At 41.0% G+C, this 24,380-nt stretch overlaps 2 protein-coding genes and 1 non-coding gene across 14 annotated transcripts in view; 1 reads left to right on the forward strand and 2 right to left on the reverse strand.

The window, feature by feature from the left end:
• SCRN1 (secernin 1) overlaps positions 1-6,156 on the forward strand; it is a 68,437-nt gene extending 62,281 nt beyond the window's left edge. For both annotated transcript variants that reach the window (XM_002818092.4, XM_054560585.2), the window contains one exon: positions 2,144-6,156. In XM_002818092.4, the coding sequence (XP_002818138.3) occupies positions 2,144-2,302 (159 nt within the window). In that variant the 3' untranslated portion in view covers positions 2,303-6,156. The remainder of the gene's footprint in view (positions 1-2,143) is intronic.
• Positions 5,069-24,380, reverse strand: part of WIPF3 (WAS/WASL interacting protein family member 3) — a 197,646-nt gene continuing 178,334 nt past the window's right edge. For all 11 annotated transcript variants that reach the window (XM_054560582.2, XM_054560578.2, XM_054560581.2 and 8 more), the window contains 2 exons: positions 21,986-22,062; positions 5,069-11,877 (listed from right to left, as the gene is read on the reverse strand). In XM_054560582.2, coding sequence (XP_054416557.1) covers positions 11,854-11,877; positions 21,986-22,062 — 101 coding nt within the window. In that variant the 3' untranslated portion in view covers positions 5,069-11,853. The remainder of the gene's footprint in view (positions 11,878-21,985; positions 22,063-24,380) is intronic.
• LOC112134504 (small nucleolar RNA U13) lies at positions 13,756-13,860 on the reverse strand. Its single transcript, XR_002915921.1, has one exon. It is a non-coding gene; the product is annotated as a small nucleolar RNA U13 (small nucleolar RNA).

The following is a 24,380-nucleotide window of genomic DNA, read 5'->3' on the forward strand; positions in this document are numbered from 1 at the left end:
TCTTGAAACCAAATAAGACAAAGCTTCTCCTTCTCATGTTATTCTGGAACTCAGCAGGCTGAGTATCTTACTTATATTTATTGTTTACATAGGAATAATAGGAATATGCAGTACAGTAGGGATGACTGTTATATACTGTGTAAAATTCTTTATGTACTTTTGGGGGTAAAAAGTTGTATTTGCTGGCAACATTTTATTTAAAGATACAATCATATGTTGTTTCAAAAAATTTCTGGAGATGGCTGGTGGTGCTGGTTGCACAACATTGAGAATGAGCTTAATGCACTGAACTGTACATTTTAAAGTTTTTAAATGGTAAATTTTATGTTATAATACATAAGTTTTACCATAGTACAAACATAGTTTTAGAAAATATTCTCATATTCCTAGGGTTTTTTTTATTTTTATTTTTAGTAGAGATGGGGTTTCACCATGTTGGCCAGGCTGGTCTTGAACTCCTGAGCTCAAGCGATCCGCCTGCTTCTGCCTCCCAAAGTGCTGGGATTACAAGCATGAGCCACCGCGCTCGGCCTCATATTCCTAGTTTTAAAAAAGAATAATCCTTAAAAGTGCAGCTCTCCCCAGTCCCACACCTTTGGTTAATAAAGTGGTAAGTCATCAATTCAAACAAGAAACCCACCCAAAGCATGTTCCACAGCACCCAGTGTGTCCACAGCAGCCACCCCCGATGGACTTTATATAAAATTCAAGCCTATATTTTGCTGAAGAGAGGAAGAAGGAACGTGCTTGTTAGACACTCATCAGTTTTCCCCGACTATTTATGTAACAACTTTTAATAGGTCCAAATTGGCCTGAAGGGCCCAAAAGGGGGACCTTTTGTATAAACTGGTGCTATGGACTGTGTGAGCCTCTTGCATTTGACATGGTGGACTATAGAAAAAGGGTATCAAGAGAGAAACCCAAGCAATAAATCCAGATGAATTCAGAAAGCATCTCTGAGAAGGGCTGTCTCACTTTTCTGAGAGCTTGCCCTTCTCTTCCATAGAAGTGATCATTTGACATGTAAAGGTCGCACAGTTATTTTACATCTCTCCTCCCTGCCAGCCTAAAGAGGCTGGCAGATAATCGCAAGCATGCATGCTGCCACTGCATTCAACCGTGTTTTCTCCAGGGCTGTCCACATTAGTTCCTTATAGTGCTTATGTTCTTGGTGGATGACCGTAAGCCCCAAGTAGATGAAAACTGCCGCTGTGTGGTGTATGGTGTTGTGGATATTTGGTTAATTAGAATGAAGAGGTAGAAAGGGCTGTGTGTTCAAGGAGATGAGACTGCTGAGGCTGATGGGTTTTGAAATCTAGAAATGACTCTCAGGTGGAGTCACATGACGCTGCATGAAGCAGTGGTGGGCAGGTGGTGAGAGCAGCTTCTCAGTTCTGGGACTCATGGGGCAAATGAAAGCTTTCACTGTCATCTGCCATAAATGAGTGAGTCCCATGGAAGAAGTGAACTCACCATCTCAGAAAAAGAGTGAACAGGGGAGAGACATGGCACCTGTTTATTCATTGATCCATTATTTTTTTCATTCAATGAACATTTTTTAGAGTGCCCTCCCAGTCACTGGAGGATAGAAATGAGCCCGGTTCCCATCCAAGGGGCCACAGCTGCAGAGGCAAGCCAGCACAAGGTGGGAGACAGCGCCCATGGCAGGGGGAACGGTGTGGCACTGTGCGGGGAAGAGGAAAGGCTTTGCAAGGAAGCTGAAGATGGGTGCACGTTGACCAAGCGCTGAGGAAGGGGACGGCCCTCCAGAGGGCAGGGCCACCTGTGCGGGGGCGAGACAGCAGCAGAGGCTGGAGGGCTGCAGTGAATTCAGTCCAGCTGAGGAGTAGGGAGATGCAGGGGAAGCGGTCTCGGATGTCAGAAGGGCCTTCTCTCAGTGTCACTCTGGGGTCTGGGCTTTGTCCTGAAGGCAGCAGAAAGCTGTGCAGGTGTTCTAAGCCGGGCAGTGACATAACCACACTGGCATTCTAGAACAGTCCCTGCGGCAGTTGTGTGAGAAACGGAGTGTGGGGAAGACAGGACCTTGAGCAGGAAGCCAGCTGGCCCCCTAGAGGGTTTCAGTGTCCGCTGCAATGTCCCCCGCTATTTTGCTGACACCTAAAGCAGTCGTGTCCTTCCTCAGGAGCAAGGTCGCAAGCTGAGGAGCACCATGCTGGAGCTGGAGAAGCAAGGCCTGGAAGCCATGGAAGAAATCCTGACCAGCTCCGAGCCACTGGACCCTGCGGAAGTGGGGGACCTTTTCTATGACTGTGTTGACACGGAGATTAAGTTCTTTAAGTGAAGTAAGTGTTCCCTTTCCCCTTCTTATTTAAGACTTCCCACCTTACTAAATTACCAGCAAAACAAATCACTCTCCTGTTTGAGTAAAATGAGAAAGTTAATATGTGGCCTCCTTTTCTGAAGCCAGATCAAACTGTTACCTTGTGTTCCGCCTTGAATCTCACAGTGTCCCCTTCTGCAATGTAGGTCTCCTTCCTGTGCAGTGTTAACATGTATCCCGTTGCCTGTTGTTCGGTTGTGTGACTAATTGTGGATTTTAAGCTGCTATTATTGTATTTCAGTGGCAATGGACACATTAGCCTTTTACAAGAGGAATAGAGTTCATCAAGCCTTGAAAGGCAGGCTCCACAGTGCCGAGTTGGCGGGAAAAGCAAATTCTTTTGAAGTCTTAGTCTTTCCCTCAGTAGCGGTTTCTTTCAGGTTAACAAGAGGCATTTGTGCACACACACAGGGCTCTTGTGTGTATTGTCAAGGGGAACCTCCCTGGCCTTCCGTGAGTGCATGCCTGTAGTGCAGTGTCTCTACAGGTGTCTTCTGAGGGACAGAACCAGTGGGAAGGAAGAAAGGGACCCCTCTCCAGTCCTGGCTCCTTCCTACATCCTGGGCTCCTGAAGAAGCTGTCTTCCCATTTTCCGTGCACTGTGCTCATGTGTGGTGGACTGCAGAGCTGCTTCCACTTACAGGAGAGCTGATAATTTGTTAGCTAGAACCTATTCACTTCCGAGATTCAGACATAGCCATGCTGGTGGCCTTCTGAATCACTGCATGGATGTCCCAGGAGGCAGCTCTCCCTACACAGCAGCACAGCCACCAGAGGATTCCTTGTGTAGAAATGATTCCCAGTCTAGTTACCAACAGCTAGTCTAGGAGTAATTGAATGGCCCTATGGCACAGTTCCACCCACAGAGCAGTGAATCTCTCAGCCAACGAGAGAAAGAAAAGGAGGAACTCTTGACTATTTAGATTCTAGTTAAATAGCTGGAATCCTAGCAGTCACTACATTATCTCAGCAGAGAGACTTTAATTAAACTGATTTGTTTCCAATGTCGGGTTCACTTAAAGGATTTGACTTACCACCAGAGCATAGAAAAGCATGCAAGGCAGACCAGATGGGCTTAGCATTGGGAAGACAGAGGGCAAGGAGACGACAGATGGATATAGAAGCATTTCTCTGCAGGATACCAGTTCAGGCCCCACCCTTCCTGCCAAGCCCATTACATCCCACAAACCCAAATACAAAGCAGCTGACTTCCCTGGATCTTCCCCCCACTCCTCACACCTCACCTGTCCCAGGAGCTGCCTTCATTCAGGTGGGTAGCTGCACTGGGCATGGGGTGGTGGTGGGAGCTTACCGCCACCTATTCAAACTCTCAGCTGCTCCTGAAATGGGCAGAGATGATGAACAGAAGTGTATGTAAATACAGCAGCTAGTGGGAGAGCACCAGTTGGGCCTAATCCTGCCTCATCATTCTTGGCAGGAATCTGCAAATGGAAACATTGTGAGTATCAGCAATCTGGGAAGTGACAGGGTTAATAACTCCTTCCCAGAAGTTGTATCATGAGATTTTGAGGGGACCCAGCCCTGTTACATGGATGAGAACAGTGAGGATCAGAGGTTTTATCAGAACACATTCTTTTTTTCTACCAACTCTCCAAGAGCATGAGTATAGGAGTGCCATGAGCTTTTTGCTCAGCAGTTTTGTAAACTCTGTGTATAAAATCATTAACCATACATTGTGGGCGATGGGAAGACGATTTCAGCTGACAGAGTTAATGGCAACCAATAATGGTGGCCTGTAGCTGCTAAGAGCTTCACGCAGGTTGGCCTGGGCTTTCACTGTTGGTGAATTTAGAGTGTCCTTTTAGGTGGGGCGGCTATTCTAAAAGTGTCTTTCTGTCACTGTTAAGGGGGGGAAAGTGAGGTTCGAGGATGACGTAGGTACCTCTCCCCTCCCAAGTCCGTGTTCCAAGTGGCTATGTAAAGCAAGATGATGCAGAAAGCCGCTCTAAAATTTCACTGCGTGATTTCACCTTCGCCTACTATGAAATGTCTCATCAGACCTGACATGTCTGAGATAACCAAGGTGATTCAGGATTTGATCAAAAGAAGTCTAGTAAGAATTAATTACACAGAAACCTCCTTTCATTTCTATGGGCCAAACAAAGGCCATGGATAACCCTACCTGCTTTATGTCATTACCCACTGGGAAACACAATGGCTACTTCTGTTAGGGGACATTGACCTTGGTCAAGCATCTTAAAGAAGGCAACCCTAATTGACAGCTGTCTTGGCTAATACTCTACACCACAATTGTGATGTCCTAGTCGTACCACTAGAGGGCATGGCACAGCCTGGCAAAAGTTAAAAGGGGTGTGGCAGCTCCCATCAGGTCTGGAGGTGGTCTATAAGCTCAGTGGACTGCTGTGCATTGGGATGGGTGGAGAAAGACAAGAAGAGAGCAGAGAATCTGCTGATGTGGCTGCACTTACTTTTAGTGACTTTATGTACTTATATTAACAGCTGGAAATAGGCTGTTGGGTTTTGAGCAGGCTGTTATAGTGAGGAATGTTCATTTTTAAATGTTCCTAACAGATTTTGCTTTGGAAAAATGCTTGTTACATGAATAATTTGTGGACCAGGGATTGCTTTTCTGAAGGCAGTATGGGGAACATGAATATTCAAGATGAAATACAAAAATTATGTTTAAGGGTCACAGTGTATAAGTAGCTTTCTAGGAGACCCTTTGTGTATCTTTTCAGACTGGGGTGGGGGCTGAGCATGCTTGTGCAGAAAGAAGCCATAGCCAGAAAAGACAGACTCTCTCCCCCACTCCCTTGCCCCATAACCAAACATAAGCTAGCTAGTCTTATCTAATAGATGGGATTTACTATAGGTGAAGATAGCCCTCATATTCAAGGACAGAAGCTCTGGCAGGAGTAAATTAGCAAAGCAGAAATAGTACCCCTTCATTCTTGGAGGTGCTTTGAAACTTTAGGTAGAATAAAGATATGATCGAAATTATGGAGATTCCTTAGTGCTCAATAACATAAGATACGGTGTTATTAGAACGAGTCTTTCTTATAAACTAACAGAGCAGGTATTTGCCCATTAGATCTTAGCTGTGGGGTTCCTTTACTATTGGGTGAATCATTAGGTATAAAAAATAATCATCAATCAGGCAGATTACTTTGCTTCCTAGCTGATGTCATCGCACATTGATACAGGTGTTACACAGCTCTGGCTGGTTCAGCAGGGAAGCTGGGTGGGACCAGTGTGTCTGTCATGAAACCACTAACTGCATTCCTGACTGAAGAGCCATCTGCCGTTTATTGGGGAAGGTCTTCAGTTGAGCTCTCAGCCTTAGGAAGGAAGCATGTGGAGGAGGGAGGGAGGAGGTCCCCTTGCTGGGCATGCTCCATGGAGGGCCAGGAGCGGCAGGTCATGTGCACGTGCTGTTGCAGCACAAGCTTATGCTTCCCGTAGCCGCGGCTTTTCATTCTGCACAGTCCCAGGTCCCAGCTCCCCTCTTATGGTTTCTGTCATAATGTGCTTTATCTGATTGACTCCAAACATCCCGAAATGTCACCTGCAGATTTCTCGTGGGAACCAATATGTACATGTTTGCAATTATGTTGTGAAAATTTAAATGTGTTAGATGGAAAATGCTATTGGCAGGGAATAATAATAATAAAAAAAAAGAAAATCATTCTGTTTCCTGCAGTGGGAACTGGCCATGTAGTCTTAAGAGTCTTTTGTACAAATATCTACAAAGCAGATAATATCCCTATCCAGTGCTTGCCCTTGGAATTGTCTCTAAATGCATCAAGCATACAATAAAAAAAAACTGAAATTAACATCCAGTGGAGTGGCCTCTTCTGTTTTGTGTCTCGTGAATAAATGTGGGCCTCAGTCGCAACATAGAAAATGTATGAGAAAGGATATATTTTTCTGGCTGGAATCTTTAGAAAACAGTCAGTTCAGCAGTTTCTTGCATTATGTAATGTTCTGTGGATAAATTCAGTCTTTAAATATAAAACCACAACGAAGTATCACCTCACACCCATCAGGATAGCTACTATCGAAAACAAAAACAACAACAACAACAAAAAAAACCACAACCAGAAAATAACAAATGTGGGTGAGGATGTGGATAAATTGGAACCTTTATGTACTGTTGGTGGGAATGTAAAACAGTGCATCCATTGTGGGAAACAGTATGGAGTTGCTCAAAAAATGAAAAATAGAGCTACCCTATAATCGGGCAATCCCACTTCTGGGTATACACAAAAGGGTTGAAAGTAGGGTCTGGAAGAGAGGTTGCACACCCATGTTCATAGTAGCACTATTCACAGTGCTAAAATCTGGAAGCAACTCAAGTATCCACAGATGGAAGAATGGAGAAACAAAATGTGTTCTATCCATACAATGGAATATTATTCATCCTTAAAAAGTGGAAGCAGATTCTGACATGCTACAACATGGATGAACCTTAAGGATGTTATGCTCTGTGAAATCAACCAGTCATGAATATTTTATGGTTTCATTTCTATGAGGTACCTAGAGCAGTCAAAATCATAGAGACAGAAATTAGAAGGGTGGTTGCTAGGGGCTGGAGGTGGGGGAGAAATTGGGAGTTACTGTTTAATGAGTATAGAGTTTCAGAGTTTCTCAAGATAAATTATGGAGAGGGATGGTGGTGACGGTTGTACAACAACATGAATGTATGCAACACAAATGAATTAAGTTACTGTTTAATGAGTATAGAGTTTCAGAGTTTCTCAAGATAAGTTATGGAGAGGGATGGTGGTGACGGTTGTACAACAACATGAATGTATGCAACACAAATGAATTAAGCACTAAACATGGTAAGGATGGTAGACTTTATGTGTATTTTACCGTAGTTACTAGAATGGAAGTCTAGATCATCAGAGTGGCTGGTACCCTATGCCAGGCATCTTGATTCCAAGGCATCAGCAATGCCACAACAGGAGAGGATGCCACTTAGGGAAAAAGCCAGCTCTCTCCACTCCTGTGACCCAGAAATGCCAGCGTGCTTTCCATGACTCTCCACTGTGACAGGTAAAACACAACTGAATGTCTTGCTCGTGAAGATAAGACTTAGTCACCTGCAATGAATGACCTATTTCAAGGTCAGGGTAGATGACTGCTCTGTTTACATGATAAGGAGCTGCTAATTCTGAAATTTTATTCCCAGCTCTCTTTTCATAAACATTGTACCCTCCTGCAAAGCTCTGGGTGACAAAGCCTGTATTCTTTTGCCGGGGCTGCCATCACAAAGTACCACAAACTGTGCAGCATAACCAGGAGAAATTTCCTGGTTCACAGTTCTGGAGCCCAGACGTCCCAGGAATAAGGCATCTGCAGGGTTGGTTCCTTCTGAGGGCTGTGAGAGAGAATGTGTTTCATGTCTCTTGCCTGCCTTCTGGTGGCTTGCTGGCAATCTTCAGCACTTTGGGACCCATAGAAGCAGCATCCTGATTATCTCTGCCTTCATCTTCATGTGGTGGTCTCCCTGTGTCTATGTCTGTGTTCAATTTCTTCGTTTTATAAGGACACCAGTCATATCGCATCAGGGGCCCACCCTGATCCAGTATGACCTCATCTTAACTAATGATATCTGCAATGGGCCTGTTTCTAAATAAGGTCACATTCTGAGGTACTGGGGGTTAGGACTTCAACCTATGGATTTTGTGGGGACACAATTCGACCCATAACAGAATGGGTGCATGGAGGATGCTGAAGCCTCCTGGGGCACCGTCTGAGAATTTGGAACTTGCTTCTGGAGTCCACAGCCCTTCCCATTAACTTGCTCCCTCTCTAGGAACCACATCTCCCACACTTAATTCCATAAAAGGTGCTTACACTTCTAGCTACTTCACCACTGCCACACTCATTGTGACTTTGAAGTTCATCATCCACTTTGTAGATTATCTTCGGCCCTTACTTTTTCTTCCCCATTCAGACTGGCCCTTTTGGCCATGAAAGAGCTAATCTGTACCTCCACCAATAAGAGAGCAATAAAACGGCCCCTTAACTAATTCTGATGCAAAGTGTGTAGTAACCAGCTTTGAAATTAGTTTCTAGATGAGATTTATTTCAGGAACATCTATGAATTTTAATGACTGCTCTCTCATTGTTATCCAGCAGCAGAGTTAGTCAAGTGTGGTCTGAGCAGCTCAGCAAATACTGAATGAAGTGCCTGGGATGCAGCCAGCAGAGCCCTGTTTGTGCCCAAGCATGGAATCAGCAAACTGGCTGCTCCCCAGGGTGCAGGATGTGCATCACTGGCTCCGTTGTGATCCAAGGGTTGAGGGCTTGCCCATGTGTATTACATCATTGAATCTTCACCAATATATACTCGGGTACATATTTATGTCCGCTTTTAACAAATGAGGAAGCTGAGGCACAGATTGTAAGAGGCAACTTGTAAGAGGCAAAACGGAGATTCAGATCCTGGTTTGCCTTCTAAGCACTAGCTCTGAGATAGCTTGCCTAGCAGATAAATCTCACCTCCCCTGAACCCTGTTCCCAGAGGTCCACTTTAAAACACCACAGGGGGATTCAAGATGGTTCTGTTCCTACAGGAGGCTTTTTTGAGGGGTTTGCTGAGTTGGGAGTGGGGACAAAGTGCACACAGAGGGAAGGTTGTTCTATTTAAACACAATTTAGCAGAATTTATAAGCAATACACTGCCCATTCTATGTTAATCAAACTGAATAAATACAGTGTTATCTACTTTTTAAAAACTGCACCTGATAAATTTTTTTTCTTGCTTGTTTTTTCCAAATACCAATTAGGCTAGTTAGCTCAAGAAAGAAAGGCCCTGTTTCTAACAGAGTATGTTACAGCAAGCACTGTATCCATGTAAATATCTTTTTTTTTTTTTCTGTCATTCTTAGAACTTCAACTTCTCCTGATCCTTAAAAATGTTTGGTTTAGATTGATACTGGTGACCATTGATGGGTTTTAACAAGGAAACGACTGGAAGCATTTCCACTTACTAAAGTTTATTAAGTACAAAGAAATGAATCTGCAGAAGGAGTCATCAATAAAAATAAAATACATGTGAAACATTGGAAGAGTCACAGACTGCAGTGTCAGTGAGAATATGTGACAATGGCGGGGACTGTGTGACTCAGATGTCTCTAAGTATGAGTTTACAGTCAAGGGGTTAAACCTTTACAGTGCCCAAGGAACTCAGTGCACCAGCATGAGCTCGAAGGGTTGTGAATTCAGTAATTCAGTGATAGGTCTCAAGGGGAGATGGGATGCCACATTCCTGAGATTTCTCCCTAATTGCCATTTTTGGTTTCTGCTCCTTCCTCCCCTCTGTCCCTTTTTTTTTTTTGGGTCTCGCTCTGTTGCCCAGGCTGGAGTGCAGTGGCGCCATCTCAGCTCACTGCAACCTCCGCTTCCAGGGTTCAAGCAACTCTTGTGCCTGAGCCTCCCAAGTTGCTGGGATTACAGGTGTGAGCCACCACACCTGGCTAATTTTTTGTATTTGAGTAGACAGGGTTTCACCATGTTGGCCAGGCTGATCTTGAACTCCTAACCTCAAGTAATCCACCCACCTCAGCCTCCCATGCTGGGATTACATGCATGAGCCACTGCTCCTGGCCTGCTCTGTCCTTAAATAGTGTTATTTTAATTTCCATCCCAGCCACAGGGGACACGAATGTCTAAATACCTCATTAGGGCAGACAGTCTACTGTGAAGGTGGAATTGCCTTTGTCTAGGGTCTTCTTAATCAGGATAATTAAAACTTTTATAATTATTTTACACAACTGTGAGGGTTGTGGAGTGGACACGGTTATAATAATAAATTCTGGATTTTTGGAAATCTTCCAGAACCAATAAAACAAATTAGTTATGCCCAGAGCTGATGACCTGCAAAAACTTCTACTTATTTAGCTGTTACAGTTTGGGCTTGATTCATTTCCCTGGAGAAGGGAATTTGACCCTGGCTCACTTGCTTCCATCTGGAATGAGAAAGCACAGCACTGCTGCAGGACACTACCTGTGTCTGTACTCCAGACAACAGTGAGGCAGATGCAGTCCTGTTTGCCCACACCCTCCTGACCGCCTACCTTTCTGGATGGCTTGGTCTGGACACGATATACTTCAGGGGTGAATGTGTGCATGGGTTGTTGCAAAGCAAATTTCTTTTTCGCTGGTTTCCCTCCCCTCCCTGCCTGATTTCCTTTAAAGGGCAGCTATTTTGAGCACAGCCCAAGGATCAGTCTGTTTCCTTCTATTTTTTCTCCTTTCTCTGTCACAGTCTTCCCCGACCAAAGATGGGGAACATCAGGGGTCAGGCAGCAAGCAAAAACACACTTCCACTCCCTACAGGATCAAGAAGAGGGAGTGAAGAGCAGGACCAGCCCGGCCTGACCTTTTCCATATTCAGAGTGGCTGAGCTTGCACACATCTCCCCACAGACAGGTGCCCAACACAAGGGAATGAATGTGGAGTTGTCAGGCAAGGTTCTCCTTTAGCTCAGAAGGGAGCTAGGTTTTGCCTGACGGGTGGCTCCAAGGATCCTAAGATGGGGGCGGTGAGGCACCAGGTATTTGTGGCAGGTATTTCACACGATGTTTCGTTCTACACTTTTTCATGTCATATTTTCCATGGAAGTCCACACTCGAAGCAAGGGCAGAAGGGGAGACCTCTGAGATACAATTGGTAGTTTAGCATAATGATGAGTTGTATATGTTTTTAATCTGTAGGGAAGAAATACCAAAATCTCATAAAGCTGGCTACTGGGATGGGACTGGGAACTTGGAGGGAACAGGAGGAAAGTGACAGAGACTTGGGCACTAGGGACACTGTAAACAGTAGGAGCACTGGCTACTTGGAGGATTATTCAGTTACAAAAGGGGCCCTGTGGTTGGCATCGGAGGGCCAAGCCCACTCTTGCCTTTACTTTGTGATATATTTACATCAGGTAGCAAAAAAAAAAAAAAAATCCCTGTACTGCAAAATGGAAGCGAGACATGGCATCTCGTTCCCTGGAGGCTGCGTGGCACTGTCTGGGTGTGGGGGACACACTACTTCCTCTGAGCTGCATCATTGATAAGGCATTATTTGGTTTGATTTTGCAGTTAGTGTGATAAGAATATGAAATTATGCCAATAAGAAGCCTTTGTGGATATTTATAACTTTGGGGCTACCTGGCAAATTAAAGACTCTCTACAAACGGTTCAGAATCTAGGAAGGGCCAGCCTGCAAGCATATTCACAGTCATGGAATGGGCATTAGGTGGAGGGACAGGGCTCTATCTGTGCTGACAGACAAATGCCAAGATGCAATGTAAAAAATGGAAAAATGAGGGGTGTTTTAAAAAATATTACTGAAATAAAAGTCAATTAAAATACTGCTTTAAAGCCCGTGCAAACCACGTATTTACAATAAATAAATTCTCAATTCCAAGCCTGTATGCCAACTGAATTACAGCTTGAGCATGGGGTGGGTGGGGTCTGACATGTTGTTCTGCAACCTGGAACCCCAGGACCTTGGCTTCATCTGTCTTCTCACCGAAGAGTCTTTAGAGATAACTGTGGAAACATAACAGAACATTACCAGGTGGAGTTAGAAGACTCTTGCACATGAAAGCCTTCTTCCTCCACCCCCCAAAACAGGCTGGGCCCCGAAGCTTCTCATTCATGCAAGGCTGTCAAGTTTGGGGAGATGCCTATGCAAAGAGCTGATTTTTACCCAAGGGGCTGTGGGTGAAAACCAGATGAAATGGGATATGTAGTTGATGGTATGTGAGGACGTAATACTATCTTATAAACATTTATAGAACCAATCATCAGCAATTCACTAGACAGGGAGCTCAGAGAAATCAAAAAAACGTGCTGGAGACCCCAAGTTAAGGCAGTGGAAAAGCAAGAAACAGATTTAGGCATTCAGACTTCCAGCCCAGGGCTCCCACCCCATGCACTGATCACTCTATCCATAAAAAAGAGCAGTCCCTGGGGTATTGTTTGCAATGTCTAGAACCCAGTGATTTCTCTGGGTGATTGTTTTGTGCCTCACTTCAGTGAAAATGAATTAAGATGGTATCCAGTGAGATACAAAGATCTTCTTGACTGTGGAATGCCCAAAGGAGACTACAGTCCACCTTCACTAGACTTGCAGGTGGAGATCAAAACCACCAGACTCAGGTGATCTGGGTGCATGCCTGCCGTGAGGCTGGGGGCCAGATCCTGCACAGTGTCTGACACGTTGGTAGTGAGGAGGATTCTTGTTCCTGGAGATTCTAACATGCCAGGAAAAGCAGTGAGGCATTATGGAAGAAGCACTGGACAAGAGGGCAGAAGGTCTGGGCATTGTGATATGGGCAAGTTCTTCAAATTTCTAGAACAGTTTTCTCTTCTATAAAAATGGCATTAAAGGTATCTCTCCAGCTTCCATCACAGGGTTATTAAAAGGATTAGATGATATAACATAGGCAAGCTAACTGAAAAATGTAAAGAGCCATACGAATATGAAGGAACATGATTATGATTATTACTATATTTTCCTGGTCACGGGAATAATATAAATTGTAGAAAACTTGGAAATTGCATAAATGCAAAAAGAAGAAAGTACAAGTCAGCCATAGTCTTCTAGAGTGAATGCCTATTAACATTTTTTATCCATTTTTATTGTGGTAAAATATAAATAACATAAAATTTATACTAGTAACCTTTTTTTTTTTTTTTTTGAGATGGAGTTTCACTCTTGTTGCCCAGGCTGGAGTGCAATGGCATGATCTCAGCTCACCGCAACTTCCGTCCACGGGTTCAAGCACTTCTCCTGCCTCAGCCTCCCGTGTAGCTGGGATTACAGATATGTGCCACCATGCCCGGCTAATTTTGTATTTTTAGTAGAGATGGGGTTTCTCCATGTTGGTCAGGCTGGTCTCGAACTCCCAACCTCAGGTGATCCGTCTGCCTTGGCCTCCCAAAGTGCTGGGATTACAGGCATGAGCCACCACACTCAGCTGACTAGTAATCATTTTTAAGTGTATAGTTTAGGGGTATTAAATACATTCATAATGCTTTTCAACCAATCATCAGTACCCACTTTTGTTTAACTCTTTTCATCCTGTAAAACTGAGACTCTGTACCCATTAAGCAATACCTCTCAATTTTCTTTTTCCCTCTAATCTCTGGCAAGCACCAGCCTACTTGCTGTCTCTACTACCGTAAGTACTTAGGTAAATGGAAGCATATATAGTGTTTGTCTTTTGTGAGTGGCTTATTTCACTTAGAATAATGTTCTCAAAGTTCACCCATGTTGAAGCATATTTTAAAACTTCCTACTTTTTAAGCTGGATAATATTCCACTGTACATGCGTATATCACATTTTGTTGATCCATTCATCCATCTATGATACTTGAGTTGCTTCTACATTTTATTTATTTTATTTTATTTTTCCAAGTTCAGGTCAGACAGGTAATGTGCCAAGGTTGTAACAAGGTTCAGAGGGTGGCACATCTCACACATGCACATGAATACCCAATCATCACGCTCATGAACTACAAAAGGATCAAGTTGCTTCTACATTTTAGCTACTGTAAATAATGCTGCTATGAACATGGGTGTACAAATATCTCTTCCAGGCTCTGCTTTAGATTCTTTTGGGTATATACCCAGAAGTGGAAGTGCCAGATCATATGGTAATTCTGTTTTTTATATTTTGAGGAACTGCCATACTGTTTTCCACAGCAGCTGTACCATTTCACATTCTCACCAACAGTGCATAAGGGTTCCATTTTCTCCACATCTTTGCCACCAGTTGTTATTTTGTTTTGTTTTGATAGCAGCCATCTTGATGTGTGTGAGGTGGTATCTCATTGTAATTTTGATTTGTATTTCTCTAATGATTAGTGATGCTGAGCAACTTTTCCTATGCTCATTGGCCATTTGTTTATCTTCTTTGGAGAAATGTCTATTCAAGTCCATTGCTCATTTTTAAATTAGGTTATTTGTTTTCTTGTTGAGTTTTATAAGTTCTCTATATATTATGGATATTAATCTCTTATCAGATATACGATATGAAAATACCTCCTCCCATTCTGTGGGTTGCCTTTTCTTTTTTATATTGTCTTTGATATGCAAATTTTAAAGATTTTCACGTAGTCCAGTTTTCTTATTTTTTCTTCTGTTGCCTATGCCTTTAGTGTCATATCCAAGAAATCATTGTCAAATCCATTGTCATGAAGCTTTTGCCCTGTGTTTTCTCCTAAGAGTTTTACAGTTTCGGGTCCTACATTTAGGTCTTCGATTCATTTTGAGTTAATTTTTGTATATGGTATTAGTAGGGGTCCAACTTCATTCTTACACGTGGGGATATCCAGTGTTCCTAGCATCATTTGTTGAAAATACTACCCTTTCCCTATTGAATGGTCTTGCCTTGTTAAAATCATTTGACCATATATGCAAGGGTTTATTTCTTTTTATTCTATTTATTTATTGCTTTTTATTCTATCCCATTGGTCTATACGTCTGTCTTTATACCAGTACCACACTGTTTTGATTATTATAGTTTTGAAATATGAAGTGTGAGTCCCCTAGATTTATTCTTCTTTTTCAAGATTATTGTGGCTACCTCAAGGAGTTCCTTGAGATTCCATATGAATTTTAGGACTCTTCTTTTAGGATTCTGGGTATTTCTATTTCTGAAGAAAATGTCATTGAGATTTTGGTAGGGTTTACACTGAATCTGTAGATTGCTTTGGGTAGTATTGACATCTTAACAATATTGTCTTCTAACCCATGAATATGGGATGTGTTTGCATTTATTTATGTCTTATTTAATTTATTTCAGCCTTGTTTTACAGTTTTCATTACACAAGTCTTTCACCTGCTTGGTTAACTGTTAAGTATTTCATTCTTCTCTATGCTATCATAAATGGAATTGTTTCTGTAATTTTCGTTACAGATTGCTCATTGTTAGTGTGTAGAAATACAACCATATTTTTGTGTGTTGACTTTGTATCCTGCTACTTTGCTGAATTATTTCTAACAGCTTTTTTTTGGTGGAATCTTTAGGGTTTTCTACATATAACAACATATCATCTGCAAACAGAGATAACTTTACTTCTTGCTTTCCAATTTGGATACCTTTTATTTCTTTTTTTTTGCCCAACTGCTCTGGATAGACTTCCAGTACTATGTTGAGTAGAAGTGATGAAAGCAGGCATCCTTGCCTTGTTCCTGATCTTAAAGCAAAAGCTTTCAGTCTTTCACCATTGAGCATGTTCACTAGATTTTTCATATATGGCTTTTATTATGTTAAGGGAATTTCCTTCTATTCCTAGTTTACTGAGAATTTTTTTTTTATCATGAAAAGGTGTTCAATTTTGTCAAATGCTTTTTCTGCATCAATTGAGATGATCATGTGTTTTTTTCCCTTCATCCTATTAATGCAACATATTGCATTAACTGATTTTTATATATTGAATAATCTTTGCCATGCAGGAATAAATCCTACTTGGTCATGGTATATAATCCTTTTAATATACTACTGGATTTGATTTGCTAATATTTTGTTGAGAATTTCTGCATCAATGTTTATAAGGGATATTGGTCTATAGTTTTCTTGTCATGTCTTTGTCTGGCTTTGGTGTCAGGATAATGCTGGTCTCATAGAATAGATAAAAAGTGTTCCCTCCTTTTCAATTTTTTGGAAAGGTTTTAGAGGGATTGGGTTAGTTTTTTGAACGTTTGGTAGAATTCACCAGTGAAGCCATGAAGTCCAGAGCTCTTCTTTTTTGGGAGATATTTGATTAATGGTTAAATGTCCTTACTAGTTATAAGTCTATTCAGATTTTCTATTTCTTTTTTTGTGGGTATATAGTAGGTGTATATATTTATGGGGTGCATGAGATGTTTTGATACAGGTATACAATGAGTGATCATCACATCAAGGAAAATGGGGTATCCATCCCCTCAAGCATTTATCTTTGGGTTACAGACAATCCAATTATACTCTGAGTTATTTTAAACTGCACAGTTAAATTATTATTGACTATAGTCACCCTGTTGTGCTATCAAATAGTAGGTCTTATTTATTCTTTCTAACTATTTTTTATACCAATTAACCATCCCCAACTCCACTCCCCCACTAGTTTGTAACCATCCTTCTACTCTCTATCTTCTTTTTCTTTTTCTTTTCTTTTTTTTTCTTTTTTTGAGACAGGGTCTCACTCTGTCACCCAGGCTATAGTGCAGTGGTGCAATCCATAGCTCACTGCAGCCTCAAACTCCTGGGCTTAAGCAATCTTCTCACCTCAGTCTCCCAAGTAGCTAGACTACAGCCACACACTACCATGTCTGGCTAATTTTAAAATTTTTTTGTAGAGACAGGGTTCGCTATGTTGCCTAAGCTGGCTCAGACTCCTGGCCTCAAGCAATTCTCCCACCTTAACCTCCCAAAGAGCTGTGATTACATGTGTGAGCCACCATGCCCAGCCAGATTTTCTATTTCATTGTGATTCGGTCTTGGTAGGTTTTGTGTTTTTAGGAATGTGTCCATTTCATCTAGGTAATCCTTTTTATTTCAGTTGGATTAGTAGTAATGTATCCACTTTCATTTCTGATTTTAGCAATTTGAGTCTTCTCTATTTTTTCCTTAGTCTATCTAACTAAAGGTTTGTCAGTTTTGTTAATCTTTTCAATAACCAAGTTTTGGTTTTGTTGATTTTCTGTATTGTTTTTCTATTCTCTATTTCATTGATCTGTGTTCTAATTTTCTTCATTTCCTTCCTTCTTGCTAGCTTTAGGTTTAGTTTGTTCTTCTTTTTCTAGCTCTTTACATTGTAAAATTAGGTTGCTGATTTGATAACTTTCTTGTTTTTTAATGTAACAATTTATAGGTATAAATCTCCCTCTTAGCACTGCTTTCAGTGTTCCATAAATTTTGGTATGTTGTATGTTCATTTTAATTAATCTCCAAGTGTTTAATAGTTTCCTTTCTGATTTATTCTTTGATCTATTGGTTGTTTAAGAGTGTAGTGTTTAATTTCTACAGATTTGTGAATTTTCCAGTTTTACTTCTGTTCTAGATTTATAATTTTATTCCACTGCGTTAGGAAAGATATTTTGTCTGATATCTATCTTTTTGTTTGAGATGGAGTTTCACTCTTGTTGCCCAGGCTAGAGTGCAATGGCATGGTCTCAGCTCACTGCAACCTCTGCCTCCTGGGTTCAAGCGATTCTCCCACCTCAGCCTCCCAAGTAGCTGGGACTACAAGTGCCCACAACCATGCCCGGGTATTTTTTGTATTTTAGTAGAGACGGGTTTTCACCATGTTCCAGGCTGATCAGGAACTCCTGACCTCAGGTGACCCACCCCCTAGGCCTCTCAAAGTGCTGGGATTACAGGTGTGAGCCACCGTGCCTGGCCTGGTATCTATCTTTTAAAATCATTTAAGACACTTAATTTGTGGCCTAACAAATGGTCTCTCCTGGAAAATGTCTCATGTGCATTTAGGAAGAATGTATATATTGCTGTTGTTCGGTAGAGTGTACTGTATATGTCTGTTATATACAGGTTTTTTGTGTTCTCTATTTCTTTCCTTATCTCCTGTCTGGTTGTTTCATCCATTATTGGGAGTAGGATATTTGATTCTTCAGCTATTATTATAGGTCTATTTCTCGCTTTAATTCTGTCAGTTTTGCTTCATGCATTTTTATGGTCTGTTATTAGGTGAACTAATATCTGTAATTGTTATGTCTTCTTGCTCTATTGAACTTTGTATTAACATATAACGTCCTTTTTGTTTCTTGTAAACTTTTTGATTTAGTGTCTATTTTGCCTGATATTAGTAGAGCCACCCCTGCTCCCTTTTTATCACAATAGGAATATCTCTTTCCATCCTTTCACTTTCAACCTATTTGTCTTTATAGCTAGACTGAGTCTCTTGTAAACAGCATATTGTTGGATCAGATTTTTAAAACTCCATTCTGCCAATCTCTGTCTTTTGATTGGAAAGTTTAATCCATTTACATTTGAAGCAATTATTGACAAGGAGGGATTTACTCTGTCATTTTGCTACTTGTTTTCTATATAGCTTTTTTGTACCTCATACCCTTTCTTTTCTGTTTAGTTGACATTTTTTATAGTGAAATGTTTAAATTTGTCTCTCATTTCCTTTTGTATATATTCTATAGCTATTTTCTGTGTGGTTACCATGGTGTCTTAGTCTTTTCAGGCTGCTATAACAAAGCATCTTACACTGAGTAATTTATGAAAACAGCAGAAATTTATTTCTTAAATTTGTAGAGGCTGGGAAGTCCAAGATCAAGGCACCAGCAGATATGGCGTCTTGTGAGGGCTCGCTGTCTGCTAGATGGTGCCTTCAAACTGCATCTTCACATGGTGAAAGGGATGAACAAGCTCCCTTAAGCCTATTTTATAAGGGCACTAATCTCATTCATGAGGGCCCTGCCCTCATGATTTATCACCTCCCCAAAGGCCCAACCTTTTAATACTGTCACATTAGGGATTAGGTTTTGGCATATGAATTTTGAGGGACACAGACATTCAGGCCATAGCCCATAGGAATTACACTTAACATTCTAAAGTTATAACACTATAATTTGATTTTATAGTAACTTAGATTCAATCCAATACAAAATATCTGCTTTTTTACAGCTCCACCACCACTCCTTTTAGTTGTTGATGTGAACAAGTTACATGTTGTGTGCCCCAAAACATAAATTAATAAGTCTTTTAAATACGCTAGTCTCTTAAATTATGTATAACCCCAAATATATAGTTACAAACCAAAGTTACAATAACACTAGCTTTTAAACTAAAAAATTTAAAAATGTTTTATCTTTTAAATCATGTAGAAAACAAAAAGTATAGTTACAAACTGTTGTTCCAATAATATTGGCTTTTATAATTGGCCATACAGTTACCTTTAGTGAGGTCATTGTTTCTTCCTACAGCTTCAAGTTACTGTTTCGTGTCCTTTCATTTGGCCCTTTAGGACTCCCTTGGGTATTCTTGCAGGGCAGGTCTAGTGGTAACAAACTCCCTCAGCTTTTGTTTATCTGTGAATATCTTAATTTCTCCCTCACTTTTTAAGAATGGTTTTGCCAGGTATAAAATTACTGCTAGACAGTTTTTTTCTTTTAGCACTTGGAATATATGGGCTCACCACCTTCTGGCCTTCAAAATTTGGATGATAAATTTACTGATAATCTTACTGAGGATCCCTTGTATGTGATGAGTCACTTCTCTCTTGCTGTTTTCAAGATTTTCTCTTGGCCTTTTGAAAATTTGATTATAGTGTTTCTTTGGTGTGTTTTTTTAGGTCATCTTACTTTACTGAGCATTTTGGATGTTTATATTCATGCCTTTCGTCAAATTTGGGGAGTTTTGAGCTATTATTTCTTCAGAGAGTCTTTTTTACCCTTTCTCTTTCCTTTCTCCTTCTAGAACTCCCACAATAAGCGTGTGAATCTGCTAGATGGTCTCCCTCAGGTCTCTTAGGCTTTGTTCACTTTTAATTTTTTTTTCTTTCTGTTCTTCTGACTCAATAATTTCAGTTGTCCTATCTTCAAGTTTGTTGATTCTTTCATCTGCCTGCTGAAGTCTGCCTTTTATTCCTTCTAGTAAGTTTTTCATTTCATTTGTTGTATTTTTCAGCTCCAGAAAATGTTTTTTCCTCTTTATTGATACTTCCATTTTGTTCATACATCCTTTTCTTGACTTTCTCCACATTTTCCTTTAGTTCTCTGAGCATCTTTAAGACAGTTGTTTTAAAGTCTTTGTCTAGTAGATCTCCCATCAGGTCTTTTTTAAGAGCAGTCTGTATTGATTTGTTTTTTTTTTTTTCCTTTGAATGGGCCATACTCTCCTGTTTCTTTGTATGATGTGATTTTCGTTGTTGTTGAAAACTCTACATTTTAATCTAATAATGTGGTAACTCTAGATATCAATTCTGTCTCTCCCCGAGGGTTTGCTGGTTTTTCTTATTGTTTTTGTTCATTTTATTTTTTTGATTGTTGTAGGCTGTCTCAGTGCTAAGAATCAGCCTGAGGTGTAATCTTAAGGTCTTCGTGGTCTTTTCCGAGCCTGTGCCTTTCCCTGGGCATATGTGGTCACTTTCTAATTTTCATCATATATGTAGTAGCCTTTGAATGTTCATCTTTAATGTTTGGCTCCCAAATGGGGGAAAAAAAAGAGCAAGGACAGGAGGAACAAAATGGCCACCAGCCCTTGAAATCCCCAGGAGGCCACTTCAGCCAGAGGGAAAGGGATTTACAACAATAAGAGGAGGTGCAACAATGGCTGCCCATCTCTTTATTTGTATCTCTGTGATCAGAAGCAGCAATAAGCAATCAGAGAACAGATTCCCCAGTATCTGGAGGACAGGGTTTTTTTGTGTGTGTGTGCCCGCCTTGGCTCCTGCAAGCTGTGTGCAAGCTGCTCCAGGAACACGTGCCCAGTTGCCTGTCATGGAGTGGGGGGTGGAGGATGAGTAGTTACTATTGTACTAAGAGCACAATTTACTGTCCAAGCTTTCCCCTGGAAGTTTCAAGCCTTTAATGAATCCCAGAGTTCCAAAATACATGAGACAAATTACATCAGACAGATTCTGCCAGTGCAACTGTTGTCCACAGATTCCTGGTGCTTTCTCCTCTGCCATCTCAGAATTCTCTCTACCTGTTAACAATATTGTGTATATTCTTCCTGTCTTTTTTCCTATGTATATATACTTCTTCCTTAACTACAATCATACACACAGTTTTGAACCTGTGATTGTCTAAGAATCGTTACTGCAATTCTTGCATCAGCTGTGGTTAGAAAAGGGGGATGCTTATCTGCTAGAGGATGTACTTTTTCCTCTGAGGAACTCATCCTAGCTTCCAGGAACCTAGCCTCTTCCTTCTCAGGTCACTTTCCTTGATGTTCCACACAGTTGCAGAATTGCCTGGTTTAACTGCAACTGACTCTGTAGTCTGTCACATACTATTCAGAAATGGGAAGACTACTGTTCGACTAAATACATGTTTTCAAAGAAACAAAGCGCTTTTAAAGATGAGACCCTGTCATGTGCAGGGAAATGCTGTGTCCAGGTTAGGAAATACTTCTGTTCAAGATGCCCTGGGTGAGACTAAAGGTGTTTCTTCAAGGACTGTCTTATCACAAAAGCAGCTGTCTGGCTTCCCTCCTAGTTCTGTTCATTTCTTGTAGGTACTACTACTTGATTTGTGTCTAAATTTGGCCAAAATCAATTATAACATTGGTGGGGGAAAAAAAAACTCCAAGTGTGCTAAAAGAAACCATGTATCCTATAGATGAGAGAGAATACTGAATTATGTTTTATACATGTTATTCAGTTTTTCTCACAGGCCATCATAACCAAGGAAGAATGGGAAGTGACTGGCATGATTGTTGCAGAATGTCAGAGTTGCTAAACTTGCTTCTATATGTAGTGGTGATTCCAGGGAAGCCCCTTTTTGTCACACTTCAGATTTTGAAATGGTGAGTATTTCATTCTGGCTTGAAAAAAGGTCCACCAAATGGCTTTCCCTGAGGAAAAGGAGTGTGAGGAAAAATATAAAGCTGTTAAGGAGAAAGCATACCCTTACCATTTCTGTGCCCCCTGAGGAGAATTCCTGGTTTTACATTCAGAGACATGAGGCTTGTGTTACCTGAGAATTTCTGCCTTTGATGTCATCAGAGCTCTGCCCAACTGCCTCCGCTTGGAGCCAGGGACCAGGTGTACGGCCTGAAGGAAAAAAGAGCAATCTCATTATCTATTGGCCCAGGGACCAGGTGTGCATGTTTCACAGAGAAACTTTCTCTAAACCAGCACTTAAAGCAATGAAATCTTCAGGATCCTGGCCCTAGACTGTCTGTTTCCACCACTCCCATCTTCTATGTCAAAGACCATGGATGCAAAAGAGTCATGTCTAATACACTGAGAAGAGAACAAATTATTAAGGCCCATCATCTAAATGCATGTGAGAACTTCCTTACCAAAATATACCACCTCTAGGGATGCTCATCCATTATCCACAATGTGCCCAGCAATACTAGGGCTGGCTAAAAAAAGTAAAAGATGAGTAACTGCTGAAAAATCAGGCCTCCCAACCATGAGGAACCAAATCATTCTCTCAAGTGTATTGTGCTTAAGTATTACACAAGTTACATATAAATATATTCTTATAGTTAAGAATTCAAAGAATAAAGAAGATAATGGAAAAAAACCTCTAAGTTCCTCTTCTCTTCTTGTTCCTCCCCCAACCCCAATTTTCTATCCCAGAGTCACCATGGCTAAAAGCTTGGTGTTTATCTCTTCATTTTTTTTTTTCTTTTCTTTTTGGTGTTTCCATACATACATCTGTATATATACAGATACATGTTTTGGTTGGTCTACCAAAGCTTAAATCCCCATTCCCAGGTGTTCCAGAACTCTCCCTTCAATTGGTTATTCCAAATGGTGTTTCCTCTGTTGCACTGGTAGGACACCTATCTATTCGGTTTCTGTCATGAACTAGGCATTAAATAATCATGTCCCAAAGTCTCCAGAACAATCCAGATTGCTGGGCTATTTAAAAAGCAACATGAAAAGCATGAATGTTCATTATAGATTGTTTATAATAATGAACAATTAATGACCTGTGTTCAACATAGGTTTTTAGGTAACGTAGGGTTCAGTATTACATGATGGAGTACTAAGCACCTGTTTTTTTATTATTTTATTTTTCATTTTATTTTATTTTTGAGACAAGTTCTCCCTCTGTCTCCCAGGCTGGAATGCAGTGATATGATCATGACTCACTGCAGCCTCAACCTTCTGGACTCAAGTGATCCTTCCACCTCAGCCTCCTGAGTAGTTGGGATCACAGGTGTGCATCACCATACTCAGCTAACTTTTAACATTTTGTATAGAGACAGGGTCTCACTATGTTTCCCAGGCTGCTCTCAAACTCTCGGACTCAAGTGATCCTCCCGCCTTTCCCTCCCAAAGTTCTGGGATTACAGGCATCAGCTACTGCACCCTGCAGGAAACTGAATATTTACAAAGACTCATTTTGGAGAAATGAATTTGTATAAATAGAATGATCTCAACTATTTTAAAAATTCATAATAGCAAAGACTTGGAACCAACCCAAATGTCCAACAATGATAGACTGGATTAAGAAAATGTGGCACATATACACCATGGAATACTATGCAGCCATAAAAAATGATGAGTTCATGTCCTTTGTAGGGACATGGATGAAATTGGAAATCATCATTCTCAGTAAACTATCGCAAGAACAAAAAACCAAACACCGCATATTCTCACTCATAGGTGGGAATTGAACAACGAGAACACATGGACACAGGAAGGGGAACATCACACTTCGGGGACTGTTGTGGGGTGGGGGGAGGGGGGAAGGATAGCATTGGGAGATATACCTAATGCTAGATGATGAGTTGGTGGGTGCAGCGCACCAGCATGGCACATGTATACATATGTAACTTACCTGCACATTGCGCACATGTACCATAAAACCTAAAGTATAATAATAATAATAATAATAAAAAAAAAATTCATTGAGAAATACATAATAATATTCTGAAATGTTTCCTTCTAAGTGGTAGAATCACCATTAAAAAAAAACACTCTCTTTTTTTTTGAGACAGAGTCTTGCCACAGGCTGGAGTGCAGTGGTGCTATCTCAACTCACTGCAACCTCCGCCTCCCAGGTTCAAGCAATTCTGATTCCTCAGCCTCCTGAGTGGCTAGGATTACAGGTGCTTGCCACCATGCCTGGCTAATTTTTTTGATATTTTTAGTAGAGACAAGGTTTCACCATGTTGGCCAGGCTTATCTCGAACTCCTGGGCTCAAGTGATCCTCCCACCTTGGCCTCCCAAAGTGCTGGGATTATAGGCATGAGCCACTATGCCTGGCCAAAAAACTCCCTTCAGAAATATTTTTTCAACTTTTCTGCAACATATATAATATATGTCATTATAAAAACCTTTTAAGGTGAGGTACAATTTTTTAAATTGGACTATCACGTAGAAGGGTCTCTAAAACTTATAACACATT

Source organism: Pongo abelii, chromosome 6 (assembly GCF_028885655.2).
Source record: "Pongo abelii isolate AG06213 chromosome 6, NHGRI_mPonAbe1-v2.0_pri, whole genome shotgun sequence".
Classification (NCBI taxonomy): domain Eukaryota; kingdom Metazoa; phylum Chordata; class Mammalia; order Primates; family Hominidae; genus Pongo; species Pongo abelii.